This window comes from Pituophis catenifer, unplaced genomic scaffold (genome assembly GCF_029215685.1).
Source record: "Pituophis catenifer annectens isolate HBS135680 unplaced genomic scaffold, rPitCat1.0.hap2 SCAF_6, whole genome shotgun sequence".
NCBI lineage: Eukaryota > Metazoa > Chordata > Lepidosauria > Squamata > Colubridae > Pituophis > Pituophis catenifer.
This window is the reverse complement of record NW_027256886.1, coordinates 82,850,360-82,871,391: the sequence shown is the minus strand read 5'-3', so window position 1 is coordinate 82,871,391 and position 21,032 is coordinate 82,850,360. Positions and strand designations below refer to the sequence as shown.

General features: G+C 42.0%; 1 protein-coding gene across 1 annotated transcript in view; it reads right to left on the bottom strand.

Annotated features, from left to right (window-relative positions):
* PSD (pleckstrin and Sec7 domain containing) overlaps positions 1–21,032 on the bottom strand; it is a 70,644-nt gene that overhangs the window by 14,378 nt on the left and 35,234 nt on the right. The window contains exon 10 of the mRNA XM_070945099.1: positions 8,249–8,292. Within this exon, the coding sequence (XP_070801200.1) occupies positions 8,249–8,292 (44 nt within the window). The remainder of the gene's footprint in view (positions 1–8,248; positions 8,293–21,032) is intronic.

The window sequence follows — 21,032 nt, the reverse complement described above, 5'->3', positions numbered from 1 at the left end:
CTTTACTAAAAAGTTAAATTTCTCTAAAGAGAAATTCTACAATAGGCACATGACTAAGTCACCACAGAAAGTAGTCCAATCAGTGGAGATATGGAAGCCCTGGAGGATAGACAAACAGAACTTTCTAAAGCTTAGCTGACTAGAGAGGAAAAAATCGAAGTCAAGCTGATAGAAGAGAGTATTTGTAAATCAAGCTGACATTGAAAAGACTGGATGACCTGAGAAAAATTCTGACAACCATATGCGTAACAGCTAAACCACTAATGAACGCAATTGCTCAAGATAGTTTCCAGCAGCTGCTATGGATCCGTCAGTCAAGGAACTCCAGCTTTCTCTGATGTAGCACCAGTCCTTTGAAACATCCTGCCCCCCCCACCCCCCGGGTAAGTTCTGCTCCCACCTTCCTATCTTTCTGTAAAAGCCTGGAGACCTGGCTCTGCCAATTGGCCTGGGTGGGAATACCACACCGGAGGTGTCTTATTAGACTAATAGAAACCCCCTTCCCCATGCTTCCTGCTTCCTCCCCTTCATCTTTTAATTCATATTGCTGTACTTTCACTGTTTTTTATTTCTTATTTTTACTACTGTTATATTTATGGTTTTTAAAAAAATAATTTTACATTTTACTGTTGTAAACCATCCCATGGAGCTGGGCATCAAATAAATATTGATGAATAAATAGAATACCGGATACAAATAGTATTGGAAAGGATCTTAAAGGTCTTCCAGTCTAACCCCCTGCTAATGAAGGAGACCCTATACCAGAGGCATCAAACTTGATTTCATTGAGGGCTGCATCAGGCTTGTGGTTGACTATGGGAGACTGGGTGAACGCAGCCAGAGTGGGCATGGCCAGCTCGACCACTCAAATCAGCGCCTGGTCAGCCTGGGCCAGGCTGAGGCGCTGCAGCTGGTCCTTCGCTGTTTCCAGAACAGCCCTGCAGGCCGGATCTAACCACCTCACGGACTGGATCAAGCCTGTGGGCCTTGAGTTTGACACCCCTGCCCTATACCATTTCAGACAACTAGCTATCCAGTCTCTCCTTAAAAGCCTCCGGTGATGAACCGTGATGAACAAATAGTTGGTGTAACTTTTAGAAACAAACTAAATTACTCTCCTGAGTATCAACCAAGGGCTTCCAGGGGTTAACTTAATTTCTTCCTATTTGCCTTTTGACAAAACACTAATTGCCAGGGTCTTTAAAGAATAAAAATCTTCAGGAAGAGTTCCAACCTCAGTATCTCACCCTATTATAACTCCTCAATTACAACCTCCAGTAAATGCAAATTAATCAGGGCAGGAACTAGATGAGAATGCCAAAAAATAATATTAACACAATCATATAAGACTGTCAGCTGATAAGCAGCAATTTGACCACAAAAAACAAATAACAGATATTTGAGGACCTTATATACTGCTAGAAGAAAAACTTGAAAAGTATGCATGTAGACGAATATATTATGTTGTGCAAATTTCCAAGTCAGGTTAAGATGGGATATTAAATTCTTGAAAAATATTCTCTCAACACTTCTCGTTGACAGCAATAGTGAGTTGGATATTCCTTTTGCAGTGGGATAGTGTTGTGACAAAGTGGCATGGGATGTAGGGCCCATTCTCTCTGGATAATTAGAAAACTTTGAGATAGTCCATGTGATTCCTTTCACCTTCTCCTTGTGAGTAAATTGCAGGAATAATCATTTCATAGGGGCTGAGGAGTTAGGAGTTGAGGGAGGAACTATCTCTGCTTGCAGCCCTTTTTAAGGACATTAGGTTTGACCGAGCCTCAATTCTTAATTACTTTGGATTTGTGGACTTTTTTTCCCTGTGGCTTTAGAAGGATTAAGACTTTCAGAAAGATACATTATACTACCTTCACTGGGTTAATTGCTTCTCCTCAGAGACAGGATTTTAAAATATAATTTTAGAAAATATTACTTTTTGGATTATACAGAAAAAGAGTACATAGAATATGGATTTTGAAAAGTTTTACAATGGATTAAGGTGTCATGGCTGCCATTCTGCTCACTTCGCTTTGCATCTTGCCACCCTGACATTAGTAACAGGGGGAGGGAAGAGACTGAAATGCGGGAGTGTTATATTTGGGCGAAGAAGGGAATCAAAGCGGGTAGAAAGTAACCAGTTGTCTTTATTAAGCTTCTACAGCAACATTCTAGTAACAGGCAATTTTCATCCAAGAAATCTTTCCCAAGTTCCCAAGTTCTCTCTGAGCTTGTTAAAATCAGCTCTTTTAAGTCTAGGACTCTGGTGTTCTATTGCTTGTGTTTGCGTTATGTTGAATTCTAGTATGACATGGTCACTCTCACCCAAGGTTCCTGCGGTTTCAACTCTATCAATTCTTCTCTGTTTGTAATAATTAAGTCCAGTATGGCTGTCCCTCTAGTTCCCTTCGCTACCTTTTGGACAACAAAGTTGTCAGCTAGCTTGGTTATGAACCTATTTGATTGGGATGATTTTGAGAGAGCTGAAGACCCCAACTAATTTAAGTGGGATGGATGACAGATGGACTTGGAATCATATCTTCAATTTTTTGAAATATTTTTTCTCATGAGAAAGTGGCACTGGTACTTACCCCTTTGCTAAATAAAGCAAGATAATGGGATGTCTATGGAGATTCTCAATCATCCAGGTCATGGCTGTTTCAAAGGTGTTTTTCAAAAGACTTTCTTGAGGGTTTTTTCCAGAAAATATTTCATTTCTCATCGAAGAAGCTTCTTCAGTTCTTCTCAGAACTAGTTTTCTATTTCTCAGAATTTAGAATAATTCTGAAAACTCAGAATGTTTTCAGGGAAAAAACCACCAAGAAAGTCCAGTTGCCTTTTGAAAAGCACTTTTGGAACAAGATAATAGGATTTTAAAAGTTAGATACTAGAGTTGGACACTAGAGGGAGGTAGAAGATAACAAAGAATGGAAAAAATACTCTTTTAACAATGCATTTTTTTTCACGGAATGCCAAGTAAAGTCTATGAAGATTTTTGACAAATGTTCTTTGAAACTCTCAGAAATGATTGATAAACAGTTAAGGATGCAATGGAAGAAGAACAAGATATTCTGGATAAGTCAGAAATTAATAAATAAAATAAATTAATATGGTATATAACAAGGAAGGAGAGGGATGCAGAAAAGGATATATTGGACTTTCAAATGAAACAGGATGGTGCTTTAATGTCCACAGAAAATATAGAACTATTAAATTGTAAAAGCGAGTTGGATTATTATTTTTTACTGGGTGTATAAAAGAAATGGGTTCTAAGGGCTTTTTGAGAAGTGATAAAAATTTGGCTTATTTTTTTACTAATATAATAATAATCATTATTAATGATTATTTACTAATGATTATTACTAATTACTAATTATTTACTGGACCTTTGCTGACAAGGAATGAATGATAACAATTTTGGATTGTGTTTTTAGTTGAGAAATTAGATACAGGGTTAGATTACAATTTAAGATTACAACTTAAGATACGGCAATAAATTTAGAATTGTGCATTTTTGTTGGGATGAAGGAGGAATCTTTTTTCTTTTACATTTTTGTAGTTTGTATAATTTTTATTCCTTATTCCTACTGAACTTCATTCTGAAGTTCTTGCGCTCCCTATCATCATGGAATAGCCATAGGGAAAAAAATTCACCAGGTTTTGATGATCATGACAAGTCCTGTGATACTGAAGTAACCCAGCAATTCATCTGAGTAATCCAATACTGATTAGAAAGAATACTGAGGGAAGAGAATTCCAAAGCCCCCTCTTTCACCCCGTCAAGGTTCATCTCAAAGAGTACTTAAGTGACTTCTCACATCCTTTTATGGCCTGACCAGCAAAGGAAAAGTTTTGGATATGTAAGATCTGAATGAATGAGAGTGAATGTGAGATATTACTGGTAGTTTTAGGAACATAATGGAGCCTCATATTTATAATTGTTAATCATGATGATGATAAAGCAGGTCATTGTATGATCAAACCCAATTTTGCCACCTTTTTTGCAGCCTGTCATGCTCCAGCATATAACTTTTATATACTGTTGTTGCTCATTAGCCCCATCTAGTGGCAGGAGAGACAAATATGCCCCAACATATGATCATTATATACTGTTGTTGCTCTCTAGCCCCATCTAGTGGCCGGAGATGCAAATACCAAGTATATTGTTTGAAGCTGACCTCACCCCATTACCCATCAGCCTGCACTCTCAAAACAAGTGCACACTGGGAAGCCAGACTCCATTTCCGTTAGCATTTGGAGAAGGCGGAAGCACACTGAATAAACCATTTTAATTTGTGGCACATGGTCATACAAAGACAAACCCACATCCCACACACCGAGCATCACTGGCGAGATTCAGATTGCTTGTATTTATTAATTGTTATGTTCAGCAGTAAACCAATACTGCCAATCTTGTATTTGGTTCTCATTGTATGTATTCCTATTTTCCCCCGTTTTACCATATCCTGTTCTTTCAATAAAGCATTCAGATCTACGCACATGGTCTGTTTTATTGGAGGATATGTGGGTTTAGCTGCATGTCGAGCTGCACACAGACTAACGTGTAGTGGGGACAGAACACAGCTGTCATTAAATGAATCCTGTGGCCTTCTGTAAACCCATTGCTTGCTATGGGGCATTTTTGCTGGTTTTCAACAAAAATGTAAATTGCAGTCATATGACTGTGGGATACTGCACATGGCTATAAATGGGCCAGGAAACCTGAAATTTGGTCATGTAATGGGGTGGCATCCTAACTTTGGAATCAGGTCATAAATACCATTTGAGGAATCTACCGTAACTTTGAATAGCCGCAAGGACTACCTGTGCTGATAGTCTTCTACTCTTATTGAGTTCACTGATAGAATTTAATATAGTCGCAGATCAGAGTTCAAATGAAATGTGCTAAAAATAAAAGTAAGTACAGAAACACAAAACAAGATAAGAATGTTCCAATTGATGGCAGATTCTTAGGTAGGCAGTTAGAATATGTTTAACAGTGTAACGGAATTCAGCTATATTCAGGGAAACTAAGTCATATTGATCTGATAAGAGGAACTACACATAAAAATGATCAGAATTTCCTGGGTATTCTACCAGGTAAGAAGTTATGAGGCAGATCACAATTCCCAGGCTCCTCATATGAGTTAAGACTGTCCCTGCAAGAGGCTATTGAAATGACAGCCATGTCCCATTATTACCGTACCTCATATTTGTTGTTGTTAGTCACAAAGTCATGTCCAACCCATCGCGACCCCATGGACAACATTCCTCCAGGCCTTCCTGTCCTCTACCATCCCCCAGAGTCCATTTAAGCTTGCGCCGACTGCTTCAGTGACTCCATCCAGCCACCTTATTCTCTGTCGTCCCTTTCTTCTTTTGCCCTCCATCGTTCCCAGCATTAGGCTCTTCTCCAGTGAGTCCTTCCTTCTCATTAAGTGGCCAAAGTATTTGAGTTTCATCTTCAGGATCTGGCCTTCTAAAGAGCAGTCATGGTTGATCTCCTCTAGGACTGACTGGTTTGATCGCCTTGCAGTCCAAGGAACTCGCAGGAATCTTCTCCAGCACCACAGTTCAAAGGCCTCAATTCTTTGGCGCTCAGCCTTTCTTATGGTCCAACTTTCACAACCATACATTGCAACTGGGAAAACCATAGCCTTGACTATACTCATTTTTGTTGGCAGGGTGATATCTATGCTTTTTAGTATGCTGTCTAAATTTGCCATAGTTTTCCTCCCCAGGAGCAAGGGTCTTTTAATTTCTTGACTGTAGTCCCCCATTTGCGGTGATCTTGGAGCCCAGGAAAAATACTGTACCCTCATATAGGGTATAGTAATAATGGGACATGGTATCATTTCAATAGCCTCTTGCAGAGACAAGACAGTCTTAACTCAAAGAGAACTTTTTAAAGTCTGCCCTCCAAAACTGCTATGGGGAGAGCATATTTAAACTAGTACTCTTTGGAATCTGGAGACAGTTAGTTGATGTGAACATCTCAGTGATTAAAAATGGGAGCTTGACTGCTCAGAAAAAAACTTTATTGAGTAAAGCAGTCTGGTTCTGTTGGACTTCTAGTTAATAATAGTTTAAATGAATGAATGCACACTCATAATTAACAACACCTCTGTAGAAAAGCTAAGCTGGGAATTTCTATTAAATTGTGCTGGTCCATTCTGATTCATAACTATCCCCACTAAAAAAAAAAAAAGAACTCAAGCTTATGGGGAAGAAAAAAAACCCAGTAGCTTCAACCAGTATGCTAAGATGCAAATTCATGCACCTTTTTGAACTGTAATCAGCTCTGTTCCCCTCCCTAATACTGCAATTTGGAATGCAAGGGGCTACCTGGATTTTTTTTTTTTAGGAATTTAGACTGGATCCTTTCAAAGAGGAGTAAAGGAAGCACAATGTCCAAACTGGGCACCAAGAAGTAGTTGTCAAGAAGTAGTTAAGCTGAATATAGTTTCTGTGTACTGCTGAGGTATGCTTCTCTTTCAGACTTTTTAATAGTTATAGTCTGATTGTTTGCAGTAACTATATTACATATCTAGTGTTGTGAACATTTCTTTGGCTTAGTACCATAAAGTTTAATATAATTGCATATTTCCATCCAAATCTGTCTTTTTGAACATTCTCTACTTCAGTAATTTTCACACCTCCAGAAAAATACACAAGGAAATTATTACTTCCTACACTGATCTTGGAAAACTTCCCAGCTACAAAGAAACAATATTTGAAAACTATTCTTAAACCCAAAAAGGAAAATTTACATATACTATACATAAAGTGTCATTATTAACACAGATCTTCACTAAACCTTCTCAGCTTCTATTTTTGTCTATCTCATACTGAAATCTTGACAAAGTCTCTTCCCTTAGGCCAGTGATGGCTAACCTTTTTTTCTTCGGGTGCTGAAAGTGCGTGTGCCCACACCCATAATGCAATGTTCCCCACATGCGCCCTGCCCCTCTGCGCATGTGTGTGCGATCCCCACGCTCCAACCCCTGCGCATATGCGTGTCATCCCCCGCGCTCCCCCGCCCCTCCATGCATGTGTGTGCGCCCCCCCACATGCATGCGCGCGTCTCCCACATGCACAGCAGAGACCTGAAAATCAACTGGCTGGTGGGAGGCCTGCATGCATGCGTGGTGGAGCTGACCCAGGGCAATGGGCCCATGTGCCCGCAGAGATGGCTCTGTGTGCCACCTGTGGCACGCATGCCATAGATTCGCCATCACAGCCTTAGGTGACTCATTCCTCATACAATATAGGTAGTCTTCAATTTTCAACATTTGTTTATGACCATTTGAAGTTATAACAGCACAGAAGAAAGTGTGAAAAATGATCATTTTGATCATTTTTCACACTTACAACTGTTGCAATATCCACAAGGTCAAATAATAAAAATTTGGGCACTTGGCAACTAGTATATATTTATGACAGTTGCAGTGTCCCAGGGTCACGGGATCACCTTTTATGACTTTCTGACAAGGAAAGTTAGTGTGGGGAAGCCATATTTAGTTAACAACCATATTACTAACTTAACAACTGGGGCAAGAAAGACTGTAAAATAGAGCAAAACTCACTTAACAAATGTTAGCAATGGACATTTTGGATTCAATTGTGGTAGTAAGTTGAGGAATACCAATAGTAACTTTTGCTGTGCTTTCCTTCCTATTTTTCTATAGTGCATAGAATCTAGTGGAGTGGCAAAGCAGGCCAAGTACCCATGGGGATCTGGAGGGGCAAGATAGGCGTGGGGTGATAGGTGAAGGCATATGTGCTGTAGCATCTCTGCAATTGGTCATAAGGGTGAATGACTGCACGGGTGCTGCAGCAGACACAACTTCAGGACTGGGTTTTAGGGGTCTGTTGTAACTTTGCTGGTCACTAAGTGATCAGTTGTAAGCCAAGGACTACCTGTATTCAAAAAATATTTCATGATTATTCAATTCAAGTTTATTTCAGTTTTCTTTAAGGAAGACAGCTATATCCACTAAAAGGATGGCTCTTCCTCCCCTCCCCCCCTATATTTGACAATGATCCATTTGACGATTACAACGAACTGGAGCAGATGTCTAAACCAAGATGTTAAAGCAGACAGCAGCACCTTTTTTTTCATTGTGAGACATATCTTGGATTTATGTGAAAAATAAACAGGTAAAAATAAAAAATAAAGGACAAAATTACGAAATTATTCTTTAAAAAGGAATATCATTTTACTATAGACATTAAAAGGGGTACTCACATGGCCCACTGTAGCTTTTCATTCTTGATAGAGCTATATACAGCCTGCAGACGTAAAAGAAATATTATTATTTATTTATTAAGATTATATAACTACAACATTTGCAGTATAAAGGCTATAGTAAATGTTATTTTTTTCTCCATGTTCCTATAATGCTAGAATTTAAATTACCGTATTTTTCAGACTATAAGGCACACTCGCCCCTCCCCCCAAAAGTGGTCTGCGCAGTAATAGGCAATGGGAATCCCTGCAGCCTGAAACAGCTGAGAGTCGGGAAGCCGATCCAAGGGACAATCAACTTGTGCTAATTAGGATGTGCTGAAGCTGAAATGGACTGTTTTTTCTTATTGCTTGCTGCAAGGAGGTAAATTGCTGGGAGGCAGAGGCCAAAGGGTGGGGACCAGTGTGTGGGCAGGGCTACATTCAGTGTATAAGACGCACCCAAATTTTCACCCCCTTTTAGGGGGTGAAAAAGGTGTGTCTTATACTCCGAAAAATACAGTATCTCTCAATCATGTTTCTGTGAGTTTGTTCTCTGAACTAAGAATACAAGTGACATAAAAGTTGAAACAAGGAAAATTGTACCCACCTAAATTGATGAGCCATGAGGGGTTGTGCTTTCTGCAGTTGATCAAAATTCTAGTGATCTGTGCATACTTCCACTGAACTGAACAACCAAATTCAGTGGGGAAACCAGCATGAAGTTGCAAGTCCCAGGCCAGCAGACAAGTAAGGTGGTACCAGAGAGAGCAAGAGTGTATGTGGCAGAGTTGGGGAGAGTGTACAAGGGTGCAAGGGAGTGTGTGAGAAGCACGAGGATGTGAGAGGTGCACAAGAGGCTTGGGTTGGGGAAGGTGCGTGAGAGGTGCAGCACGGATTAGCCATCTGAGGCTGTGTGAGAGGCACTACATGTCAGGCATGAGGGTGACCAGCAAGAGTGCAGAGAGGCTAGGGGAGGGTGTGCTGACTTGCAACTTTCTCTGTCAGCTTTACCATATACTCTCTGGGGAAGCCAGAAGAGAAGATTGCAAATGGCATTTGATTGCAGGGAGCTGCAACTGGTCGTAAGTGTGAATCAGTTGGCCCAGATTGCAACCACATGACTGCATGGATGCCAGATAGTGAAAACTCCAAGGACCAAACGTGGCTACCATTCATTCAATGCCATCATAACAAGTGGTTGTTGAATAATTGGGTGTAGTTTGAGGACTACCTGTACATTATTCAGGAGTCTATAGTCATGCACTGTTCTAAAAGAATTATCTCCGCAGAGATGAAAAATTGAGATATAGATACTTGCAATTTAAAGACTAATAAAATATTTCTTTAGCCAATTGTCCAGAAACTCCTTCAATGTGGCTAAATCCTGAGTAAAGGAGGGGGAGGTATTGCCTCATAGCTGAGATCTGATTCCTGGATTAATGTTAACACCCCAGACTTAACAATTGTTTATAAGAAAGACAAAAAAGTCTGAATAGTTGATGTTGCAATGATTGGAGACAAGAGAAGAGAAGACAAAGAACTGTAAGGTAAAGGTTCCCCTTGCACATATGTGCTAGTTGTTCCCGACTCTAAGGGACGGTGCTCATCTCCGTTTCAAAGCCAAAGAGCCAGCGCTGTCCGAAGACGTCTCCATGGCTAAATGCCAAAGGCGCACGGAACGCTGTTATCTTCCCACCAAAGGTGGTCCCTATTTTTCTACTTGCATTTTTTACGTGCTTTCGAACTGCTAGGTTAGCAGAAGCTGGGACAAGTAACGGGAACTCACCCCGTTACGCGGCACTAGGGATTTGAACCGCTGAACTGCCCACCTTTCGATTGACAAGCTCAGCATCTTAGCCACTGAGCCACCACGTCCCCCCCAAAAAAAGAACTGTAGAAAACCACAAAATACAAACACTTGCAAATAGAAGTAAAATGACTGTCACCAAAGAAAAAGCAGAGATAGTACTATAGTAATAGGCAATTTGGATGCAGTTGAAAACAATTGCAACATCACTTGAATACCATCAGCATTGACAAAATCACGAGTTAACTACAAAAAAGGCAACATTACTTAGAGCAACTTATATTCTACAATGATACCTTTAACACCATCAAAAAACATCTGTCTAACTGTTCTGCCCCAGCTACGGATCCCAAAGAACACAGCACACACAAACTCTGAACAAAACTTCGTTTACTCAAATAACGCAGTTTTAGCAAATGCCGACTGTTAATAAGTGTTCTTAACAGCCGACCAGGATTCCACAGATAAGATAGTCAGAGTCTTACTGGAGTTGGCAGAAAGCCCAGAAGCAAGGTTGCAGAGATATCCCAACGCGATGATTAGCGAACTAAAATTGTTTCCTGCAGCTTGTTACAAGCTGCGTTCTTTCTTAAATAGGCTAAGGGTGTGGCCAATTAGCCCCAAGCCTTACTCTTGAGGAGACCTCCTCCTAAGGAACCACTTCTGCCTTTTGGCAGCTCTACATGCCCATGCATTGAGAAGAGGCTCCTCCTCTTCATCCTCTTCACTTAAAGGAGCCTCTGGAGGTTCTGAAGGCCCTGACTGAATCCCTGCCTCTAGCACATCTTCTTCAGCCTCCTCGCTGTCTGACTCAAACGCTGGCTGCACAGACTGCTGGCGCAGCACACCAGCCTCTTTCTCGTCGGGATCAGCAACAATCCACATAGGCCGCTGGCGGGCCACAACACTATCCCAGGTCCTTGAGAAGGACTCAATAGGTGGATAAAAATGTCGAATCCTCCTGGCTGTGCAGCAAACCCAAAGATTGACTCAGACTTCCATCCTTTTGAGGTCAGTAAAATAAGGACCCAGATTGTTGGGGGCAATATGCTGACTCTGTAAACCGCTTAGAGAGTGCTGTAAAGCACCATAAGTGGTATATAAGTCTAAGGGCCATTGCTATAATAGTAATAGCCTACAGTGAGGCGGTGCCTTGGCATGGCTGTGGAGCATGAGAGCTCTGAGAAAGGTGAGAGCTATTCCAGAGGTTCAACCATACTGGATAGGACTTAACAGAGGAGTCAAATAAAGAGTATCTCTCTCATAAACAATACAGTTAATTCCCCAGTTATGACAGTTCACTTACTGACCATTTGAAGTTATAACCTAACACCCCCCAAGTACTTACGACACAGTCCTGAAATTACAAATGTTGCAGCACCGCAGCAGTCGTTCACACGAATGACCACAGAAGTTCTGCAACATTCACACTGCCTATTATACACACACACTCAAACCGGGTCTCTACTGGCACTAGGCCTGTGGATACTCACCTTGCAAAGATGTAGGGAGCCTTCAGTTTCTTGGTCTGTTTGGTGCTTCATGCCTTCAGTGCGTTTGCAGAGAATGGAGGCCTACAGTACCGCAAGATCACACAAGATCAGTAGCATGAGATTTTGAGCTACTGATCTCACCTGATTTCACAGTACTTTAGGCCTCTGTTCTCTGCAAATGGAGGCCTGGACAAGTTCCACAGCAAAAGGCGTTGCAAATGGAGGGAAGCCCTGAAGCACCAAAGCCTTCCCTCCATTTGCAAAGCCTTTTGCTGTATTTGCAAAAACCCTTTGCCAGAGAAAACGAAGGCCAGGATGGGTATGTGCATCCCTCCAGGTCTCCATTTTTCACCAGCAAAGGACTCAAGCACTTTGCCAGCAAAAACGGAGGCCCGGAAGGATGCATGCAACCACCCTGGCTTCCGCTCTCACCAGAAAAGGCTTTTTGCAAAAATGACTCGAGCCTATACAGATGCAATCTCTCATCCCTGTAGGCCTCAGCAAGCCTTTGCTCAAGACAAAGCCATGGCAGAGAGGCTGGAGAGGAAACAGTTTTGTTGATCATCAAGATCTACCTAAGGTAAGTGACCCAGTCGGGCAGGATGTGGGAGGGCAGGAAGCATGAGGTATCTCAATGGGTCAAGGGAGGCCTCAGGTGGTCCGAAGCACTAGCCCCCCCCCATGCCTTTCCCCACCCTGAGATACCTCAAGTGCACTTAATGAACCGTACATTCGATTAGCAAATGTGTGGGTAAAAGCAGGGAGTGATTACGTTTTAGTTACGTGATTGAACCCTACGAATCTTCGGGTTACGAATGTAATTGTAAGGCTTTATTACATTTGTAACTTTAGGACTACCTGTATGGGGAGACATAAGAATCCCATACCAAATCGGTCATTGCTCGAGCCACAAAAGCCGTGCTAGGTGTTGGGAGTTCTTGGACATCTGGTGAAAAATGGGCTACAGAACTCAGGATTATTGGCTGAGCAGCCAGGGTCAGCAACTGTGCGACTACTGGAAGAAAAGATTTTTGCCATCAGAAATTGGTTGAAAACAAATAAATAATGATCTGTTATAAAACAAGCAATAAGAAGAGGATATCTGTCTTCCTTAACATTTCTAAGATGATGACATCAATAATTCTCTAGTTCCTGAACTGGGGCTTTGTAATCTCTGTTTCAGTTTCACATACCCCTAGTATCAAAGTAAAACAAAAAGACTGAAGACTTTCTGCCTTCAAGGGAGTGAATCATCAAGGAACATCTTGTTTTGTTTCTGGATAGTTATTGATCAGATGTCTAACTGGACCAGGCAATATGGGGCTAGAACAGATTGGAAAATATTTTGTAGATTTTTTTTCAAAAAATTTAAAGGAATCCCTTGACACCTTCAGTTTTCAAAGGCAGCCAAAACATCCGGCTTGCATCAGCAGGCAGGCAGATTATAGTCACAGCAGAATAAAAGTGAGAAGATCACAATATTTAGATGAGTCTACTGTGAGACTAGAGATCTTATCTCTAGAGTTTTACAAATTTTTGCCCAAGTATGGCATCCCTCTATTTAGTATATCTTTGATTCAGATTACAGATTGAATTTTGGTTTGTTTAGCAGTGGGTTTTTTTAAAAAAAATCAATTGGCTTTAATCCAAAATAGGCTTTATTGTCAATGGCAACTCATGAGCATTTTCTCCAATAAGCAGACTAATAATGAAATAATATCAACCATTAGATTATTCATATAAAGACAAAGATGAATTTCTTAGAGAAATAGCAATAGAAGCAATAGTTATATACAACTTTACAGTGCTTTACAGTCTTCTCTAAGCAGTTTACAGAGTCAGCATATTGCCCCCCAAAATTTGGGTCCTCATTTTACCCACTTCGGAAGGATAGAAGGCTAAGTCAACCTTGAGCCTGGTGAGATTTGAACTGTCAAACTGCAGGCAGCTGGCAGTCAGCAGAAGTAGCCTGCAGTACTGCACTGTTAACCACTGCACCACCATGACTCATATAGAAATAGATTAGCAAACATTGCCACTATTTGTAAATACAGGTAGCCTTCAATTTATGACCACAATTGAGCCCCAAAGTTTGGCCATAACTTTTTATGATCATTAAGCAATCACCACATGATATGACTGAAGTTTACAACTGCCTCATGGCTTTCCCAGGTATGGGCATTAAATGACTGTGTGGGTCATTAAGTAGAATGTGAGATGCTTCAGAGGCCGGGGAAGGTGCTGGGAGGCACACGCCCAGGAAGCACAAAACAGGAAGCTTCCACGGGGGTGCATGAAGTAGCCACACACGCACCCCAGGGCCAAACACTCAAGAAGCCTTCACAACAGGGTACAAAACAGCTGCCCAAAGAGTCCGAATGCCTGGAAGACTCCAAGGGTATGACCCCCCACCCCACCCCTAATAAAGCCCTGAATGCCTGAGCTTGATGGTTGAAAGAGGTTTTGGCTTCCCAAGCATTTGGGGCTTCATGGGATGGGAGCAGGGGTGAAATGCTCCTGGTTCGGACTGGATCACCCGATCCGGTAGTGATGGAGGCGGGTGGTTCGGAGAACCGGTAGCAAAAATCCCTGCCCCCACCCCCTGCCCAGCTGAGCCGCACAATCATCAGAGGCTTTTTTTTTACTTTTAAAAGCATTTTTTTCTACAACCTCTTCAGCCGAAAAAATGCTTTTAAAAGTAAAAAAAAAAAAAAAAGCCTCTGATGATCGTGCGGCTCAGCTGGGATCCTCAAAGGCTTTTAAAAGAAAATAAGACTAAAATTAATTGGATGGAACCTCAAGGAAGGTAGGTACAGATTAGACATTGAGAAGAATTTCTTGAAAGTAAGAATTGTCAATTGGTGGGAAAAGTTATTGCATAGAATGGTTTTCCCCCTTTACAAGAGGTTTTCAAAGACAGACTGGGTAAGGAGCTATTGGAGATGGTATAGTGAATCCTGCAGTGCAGGGGATTGGACTTGATGACCCCTTAGGTTTCTTTCAATTATATGACACTATGAGTACCACATTTCAAAAACACATGTCAATGGTCCAACAGAAAATTAGTCTGATTAGCGAACACATTAGATGATATAAACTTACATCTAACAGCCTTCTATATGAAAGCAGTATAAAAGTATTCCATTCAAAATGAGGAAACCCTTGTCCCCATATAGTTGCCATTCCTTGAGTTTATGAGTAACTTTATTCCACACAGTTGTGAAATGCAGTTAGTACAATGGGAATTCCTGAACATTCTGTACTCCTCATGCAAAACCTATTGGGAAGCCATAGTATGGACAAAATACGATGCAGACTGCCAAAGGATTGAGACAAGTATGTATCCCCTCCACTCATTTATTCAACCTATCTGCTGAACGTATATTGAGGGAAGTTGGACTGGAAGAAGAGGAATGTGGTTTTAAGATACTGCTTTGATAGATGAAAATGCAAAGGATCTGCAAACTCTAGTAATAAAAGTCAAGAAGCACATTGAAAAGATGGGACTTAAATTAAATATAAAGAAAGTTCAATGCCAACTTTAAGAACTGTCAATGAAGATACTTAAGTGGTAGATACCTTCTACCTGTTAGAACATAAGAACGTCAACAGATTGTGAATTTGTTCTCATAGTGGCCAACAATCTACTAATCCCCCAGATTGGTTGTTTATTTATTTAAACAATTTACATTATTAAGATTTTATTTTATTATATAAAATACCAAAAAGAGAAGAATAGGAAATTAAGGGAAGGAAGGAGAGTGGAGAAAAGTGGGGGTGAGATACAAGGGGAAAGAGAAAAAGAAAGAAAAAGGGCAATTTGTGAATTTGTTCTCATAGTGGCCAAGCAATTGCACAAAAAAAGTCTACTAACCTCCCAAATTGGTTGTTTATTTATTTAAACAATTTACAGAGCTGCCCATATCACAACAGTGATTCTGGCAATGTACAAAATTTAAAACCTTCACAAAAGTACAAGTTCACAATGCCCGAATTAACAATAACCCCCAAAACAAAACCACATCACCAGCGCTCCTAACTGCTTGGCTGAAAAACCTGGAGGAACAGTTAAGACTTCAGAGCCATACAGCAGGCTAATGAAGTCAGATTTTCCACGTGCCCCATTTTTGGCCAATTCCAGGGGGTGGGGATAGGTGGCAGTGGTGGCGATTCCCGCAGCCTGGAATGGGCTGAAAATGGGGCACACAGAGGCCAAAACGGGATGTGTGGAGGCCGAAAACAGGGCATGCAGAGGCAGCGATAGGCGGCAGCGGTGATGGGCAGCGACGGTGGCAATGGGTTTGGTTCAGCTCAAAGCAGGGATTCACATAAAGACTGTTAGGTTTACTGTAGTCCCCAGGATGACTGAGCACATGGTGGTGGGAAAAGTGCAACCGCCCTGTAAACTGGGATACAGAAAAGTGGCAGATGTGAAGGAGAGCCACCTACACGCCTTTGGCTAGGAAAGTGAATGCTGAAACCACAACTACATTAAGAGGAGGCAGTGGGTTAGAGTCGCTAATTCCAGCAGAGTATCGCGACCTAGCTGAGGTTTTTAGCAAAAAGGAATCAGATGTGCTCCCATCTCACCAACCCACCGATTGTACGATAGAGATCATGCCAGGAGCTAAATTGCCTAAGCCAAAAAATTACTCTATGACCCCCAGAGAGATGTACAAGCTCCAAGTGTTTATAGATTAGTGAGGGGGTTCATCCAGTCAGCGAAATTGAGAATGACGGCCCCAATGCTTTTCAAAGAAAAGAAGGACAGATCTCTTAGACTGTGCATCGACTGTAGGGGGCTGAACTGCATATGTGTGGAAAACATGTACCCTCTCCCACTTATGAGGGACATGCTAGGTTATTTGGCAAAAGGAAAAATCTTCACGAAGCTGGACTCGAGGGAGACATATTACCGAGTGAGGATTAAGGAAGGAGACGAGTGGAAAACAGCATTTAATTGTCCCCTAGGCTACTATCAGTTCCAAGTAATGTCATTCAGGTTGCCATATTTATGCAACTGATAAATGAATTCCTGCACAAGCACCTGTACAAGGGAGTCTTGGTGTATTTGAATGATATATTAATATATATTGAGACCTCTGAAGAACACCTGAAGGCGTACTCAGGAAACTCCAGGAAGCCCAACTCTATGCAAAGCTGTCTAAGTGTGAATTCCACAAGATCTACTTAGACTACCTGGGATTCTGAATCTCCAATGAGGCACTGGAGATAGATTCCAGTAATCCAGTTTCACCTAATCTGTACCTGTACATTTGATTTATCTTACCTGTACACTTGATTTTTAATTCCTTGGTTTTAAAACACCTCTATAACTATCTGATTTGGTTCTGCAACCCAACAAGACAGACACAGACTTCAGAGGATAATTAGAACTGCAGAAAAAATAATTACTACCAACCTGCCTTCCTTTGAGGACCTGTATACTGCACCAGTCAAAAAGAGGGCTGTGAAAATATTTACAGACCCCTTGCATCCTGGACATAAATTGTTTCAACTCCTAACCTCAAAACAACGCTGTAGAGCGCTGCGCACCAGAACAATTATTTATTTATTTATTAAATTTAACTAGACACAAGAACAGTTTTTTTCCCAAATGCCATCACTCTGCTAAACAAATAATTCTCTCAACACTGTCAAACTAGTTACTAAGTCTGCATTACTATTAATATTCTCATCATTCCTATCACCCATCTCTTCCCACTTATGACTGTATGACTGTACTTTGTTGCTTGTATCCTTACGATTTATATTGATTGTTTCCTAGTATGATTTGACTGCTTATTTATATCCTATGACTATCATTAAGTGTTGTACCTTATGATTCTTGACGAATGTATCTTTTCTTTTTATGTACACTGAGAGCATATGCACCAAAGACAAATTCCTTGTGTGTCCAATCACACTTGGCCAATAAAAGAATTCTAATAAAAAAAAAGAATTCTAATTAATGAGTCATTTAATTCCTTAGGTTTTTCTCCAACTGGCAAATGAAATTGGGCAAATATTTATTATTCTTGCCTGACGAATCACCTGCTTTCTCCCCTGGAGACTCCATTGTCTTGAGAGATAGTTCCCGTCCCCCATTTTGGGCGATAACTCTCTTGGAGGAGCACCTGCCACTGCTGCCTAACTATTCCAACTATGTGCTCTCATTTTGAATGACCTGACACGAATATGCAGAAGTTGGTTCCACTGGGTTCAACCAGCAATTCCATACCAACTCAGAAAACGAGTGGAGATGAACAACAGCATTAGATGTTTAATACTTCCACATCCAAATGTTTATGCAGTCCCAGACAGAGAGAGAATACACTGCTCACATTCTTTTTTCTTAAGAAAGCATTATGGTCCCCAGGAATTAGTTACCATGAAAGAAAGAAAGAAAACTAGCAAATGCCTTAATTTGTTATTGTGCCCTCTCACAATACAAAATATACACAGAATAGCTTTATATGTTCAGTTGTGACACTTGTCCCTCTTTTGCATCTGCCCAGAGGTGTGCAACTGAAATCTATTCAGGTCAGCCATCACTCCTTCAAATTACCAGAATTGTGTAGAACAAAAGGATGAGGATATTGTGTATGCATATGTGTGGTACATGTGTATTACACTGTGTAGCATACATGTGCGTTGCAGTTTTTTTTTTTAAAAAAAGGCTCTTTTTTAACCAATTTAGAATGCTAGAATTTCCTTTTAAGGAAAATGTGTAGATTTCTTTCAATATGTTTTTAAACTTGATTTGGGATTGATCTGTCATGATCTATATGAAGAGAAATTTACAATAGATTATACAAACTAATGCAACTGCATGGCCCAGGGAAGTGATCATATAAATGTTTTTTTTTAAATAAAATGTCTTTGCATAGCTTACAGCGCTTAATAATAATAAAAAAAAACTAATATATACAAATTCAAATTTTAAAAAAACCAGCAAGAGAGGAGAATACTTCAAGTGATTGTCACTGCTTTCTTTCAAGATCCCCACCCCCCAGCTTCCTATTCTAGCCCTGGGATGTATCTATTAATGAGGTCTGGCCTGCTTAATTTATTTGGGAATGGGAATGGGAATGGGAATGGGAATGGGAATGGGAATGGGAATGGAATGGAATGGAATGGAATAGAATAGAGTACTTTATTAGCCAAGTGTGATTGGACACACAAGGAATTTGTCTTTGGTGTATATGGTCTCAGTGTATGTAAAGAAAAAATAAAATATATTCGTCAAGAATCATAAGATACATCACTTAGTGATAGTCATAGGGTACTAATAAGCAATAAAATCATACTAGGAAACAATAAAAACAACATAAGTTGTAAAGATACAAACAACATGGATATAGTCATAAGTGGGAGGAGATGGGTGATAGGAATGATGAGAAGATTAATAGTAATGCAGACTTAGTGAACAGTTTGACAGTGATGAGGGAATTATTTGTTTAGCAGTGATGATATGGGGGGGGGGGGAGACTGTCCTTGCGTCTGCACACCAGTTGTCCTGGTGTGCAGTGCCCTATAGTAGGAGTTGAAACAATTTATGTCCAGGATGTGAGGGGTCTGTAGATATTTTCACAGCCCTCTTTTTTGACTGGTGCAGTATACAGGTCCTCAATGGAAGGCAGGTTGGGAGCCATTGTTTTTTCTCCAGTTCTAATTGTTCTATTATAGGTGCTGCCATCTATTTATGATGTGCTCTGAATCAAGTGAACTCAAGAACAAATGACTCCTTGAGATGAACCTTGAGGCAGAGACCTACAGGGCTCTCTCTATCCGGCTGCAGGACACGTACACGGAGAGTCACCCACCACCCTCTTTAAGACCACCGACCACCATCGAGGGAGTGTCTTGACACACACAACGCCATCCCCACCCCCACCCCCCGTCATTTTGTGCACACATAGGCCCCGAGGTTAATTCATGCGCAGATTCGGGCCGTGTGCATTCATTCCATGCACCAAAAAGAGCCCGTGCCAATAATATAACCACCACATTTCTTGGCATCTTGAATCCCGGGTTTGTTGCGGTGGGGGGGGTGAGGGGTGGGGAGGATTTACAATTCGGGAGAATCTCTCCTTTTTTGGTGGTGGTGGTGGGGGAACCACTCCGAAAACCTGGCGCCTTATATCTGCCCTCCAAAGCGCAGCCGAGCCCAATCTCGTCAGGAGAGAAAAGTCTTCGGATTGCCAAGCGGTGAGGAAGATTCTCCTCATGAATAAAGCCAGCCCAAGAGCGAGCGAGCGAGCGACCTACCTACCTAACGGCAAACTCTCGTCCCCTTTATAATAAGACCCCCTTTTTCTCCTCAGGAAACAATTGTAATCTTTTAATTGCCAAGCGGTGAGGAAGATCATTCTCCTCATAAAAACCCAACCCAAGAGCGGCCTACCTAACCGCAAACTCTCGCCCCCCTTTTAATACCCCTTTTTCTCCTCAGGAAACATTTGTAATCTTCGAATTGCCAAGCGGTGAGGAAGATTCTCCTCATGAATAAACCCAACACAAGAGCGGCCTACCTACCTAACCGCAAACTCTCGTCCCCTTTATAAGAAGACCCCCTTTTTCTCCTCAGGAAACAATTGTAATCTTCGAATTGCCAAGCGGTGAGGAAGATTCTCCTCATAAATAAAGCCAGCCCAAGAGCGGCCTACCTACCTAACCGCAAACTCTCGACCCCCCCTTATAATAAGACCCCCTTTTTCAGGAGAAGAAGAAGGTAACGTCAGTCAGAGCGCCGCCTGGGAAACTTGCGGCACCCCAGCCTCGCCCTTCATTACATCCTTACCGGTTTTTTCTTCCGGCGGCTCTGCAAGCGGTTGACTACCAGGTCGGTGTAGAGGACGGGCTTGAGGGTCCGAGAGCGCTGTGGCCAGCCGTAGCAGAAGGTCTCCATGCCCCGGCAGTTGCGCCCGTAACGCACCGAGCACATGGAGCGCGTCCGGAGGCGCCCGGCGCTGCCGCTGCTGTTGATGCTGTTCACACCGATCATGGTGTGGTTTTTTTTTGGGCTCCGAGGCGGAGCTGACCAACCAACCGGCTGCCTGCCTGCCTGTTGCAAAAGCGCGCCTCTCCGCAAACAACCACCACCACCACCCGTCCGGAAAGGCGGCAAGCTCGGTCCCCCGTCAGGCGCAGCGATGCTCCCCTTTGGGCGTTCTCGAAAGGAGAAGGCGAAAAAAAAAACCCCGAGCTTCTGGGGGCTGACGACGCACAGCCTTGCTCTCGCTCTCCGCTTTTCCTCCTCCGCAACAGCGGCTGAGGGGAGGCGGCTGGAGAGCCGTTCGACGCGAGAAGCGCGCTCTGGCGTTTTGCTGTGGAACGCAGGAAGGGCGGGGCCGCGGGAAAAAGCGGAGCTGTGGCCGTGGGGAGGAGGTGCGGAGGGAGAAGAAGGGCGGCGGGAGCGGCGGAGCTGCAGGTGCTACACAGAGAGAGAGAGACCTGGACCGCGAAGGAAGGGGTGGGTGTGTGGGAGAGGGGGTTGTAC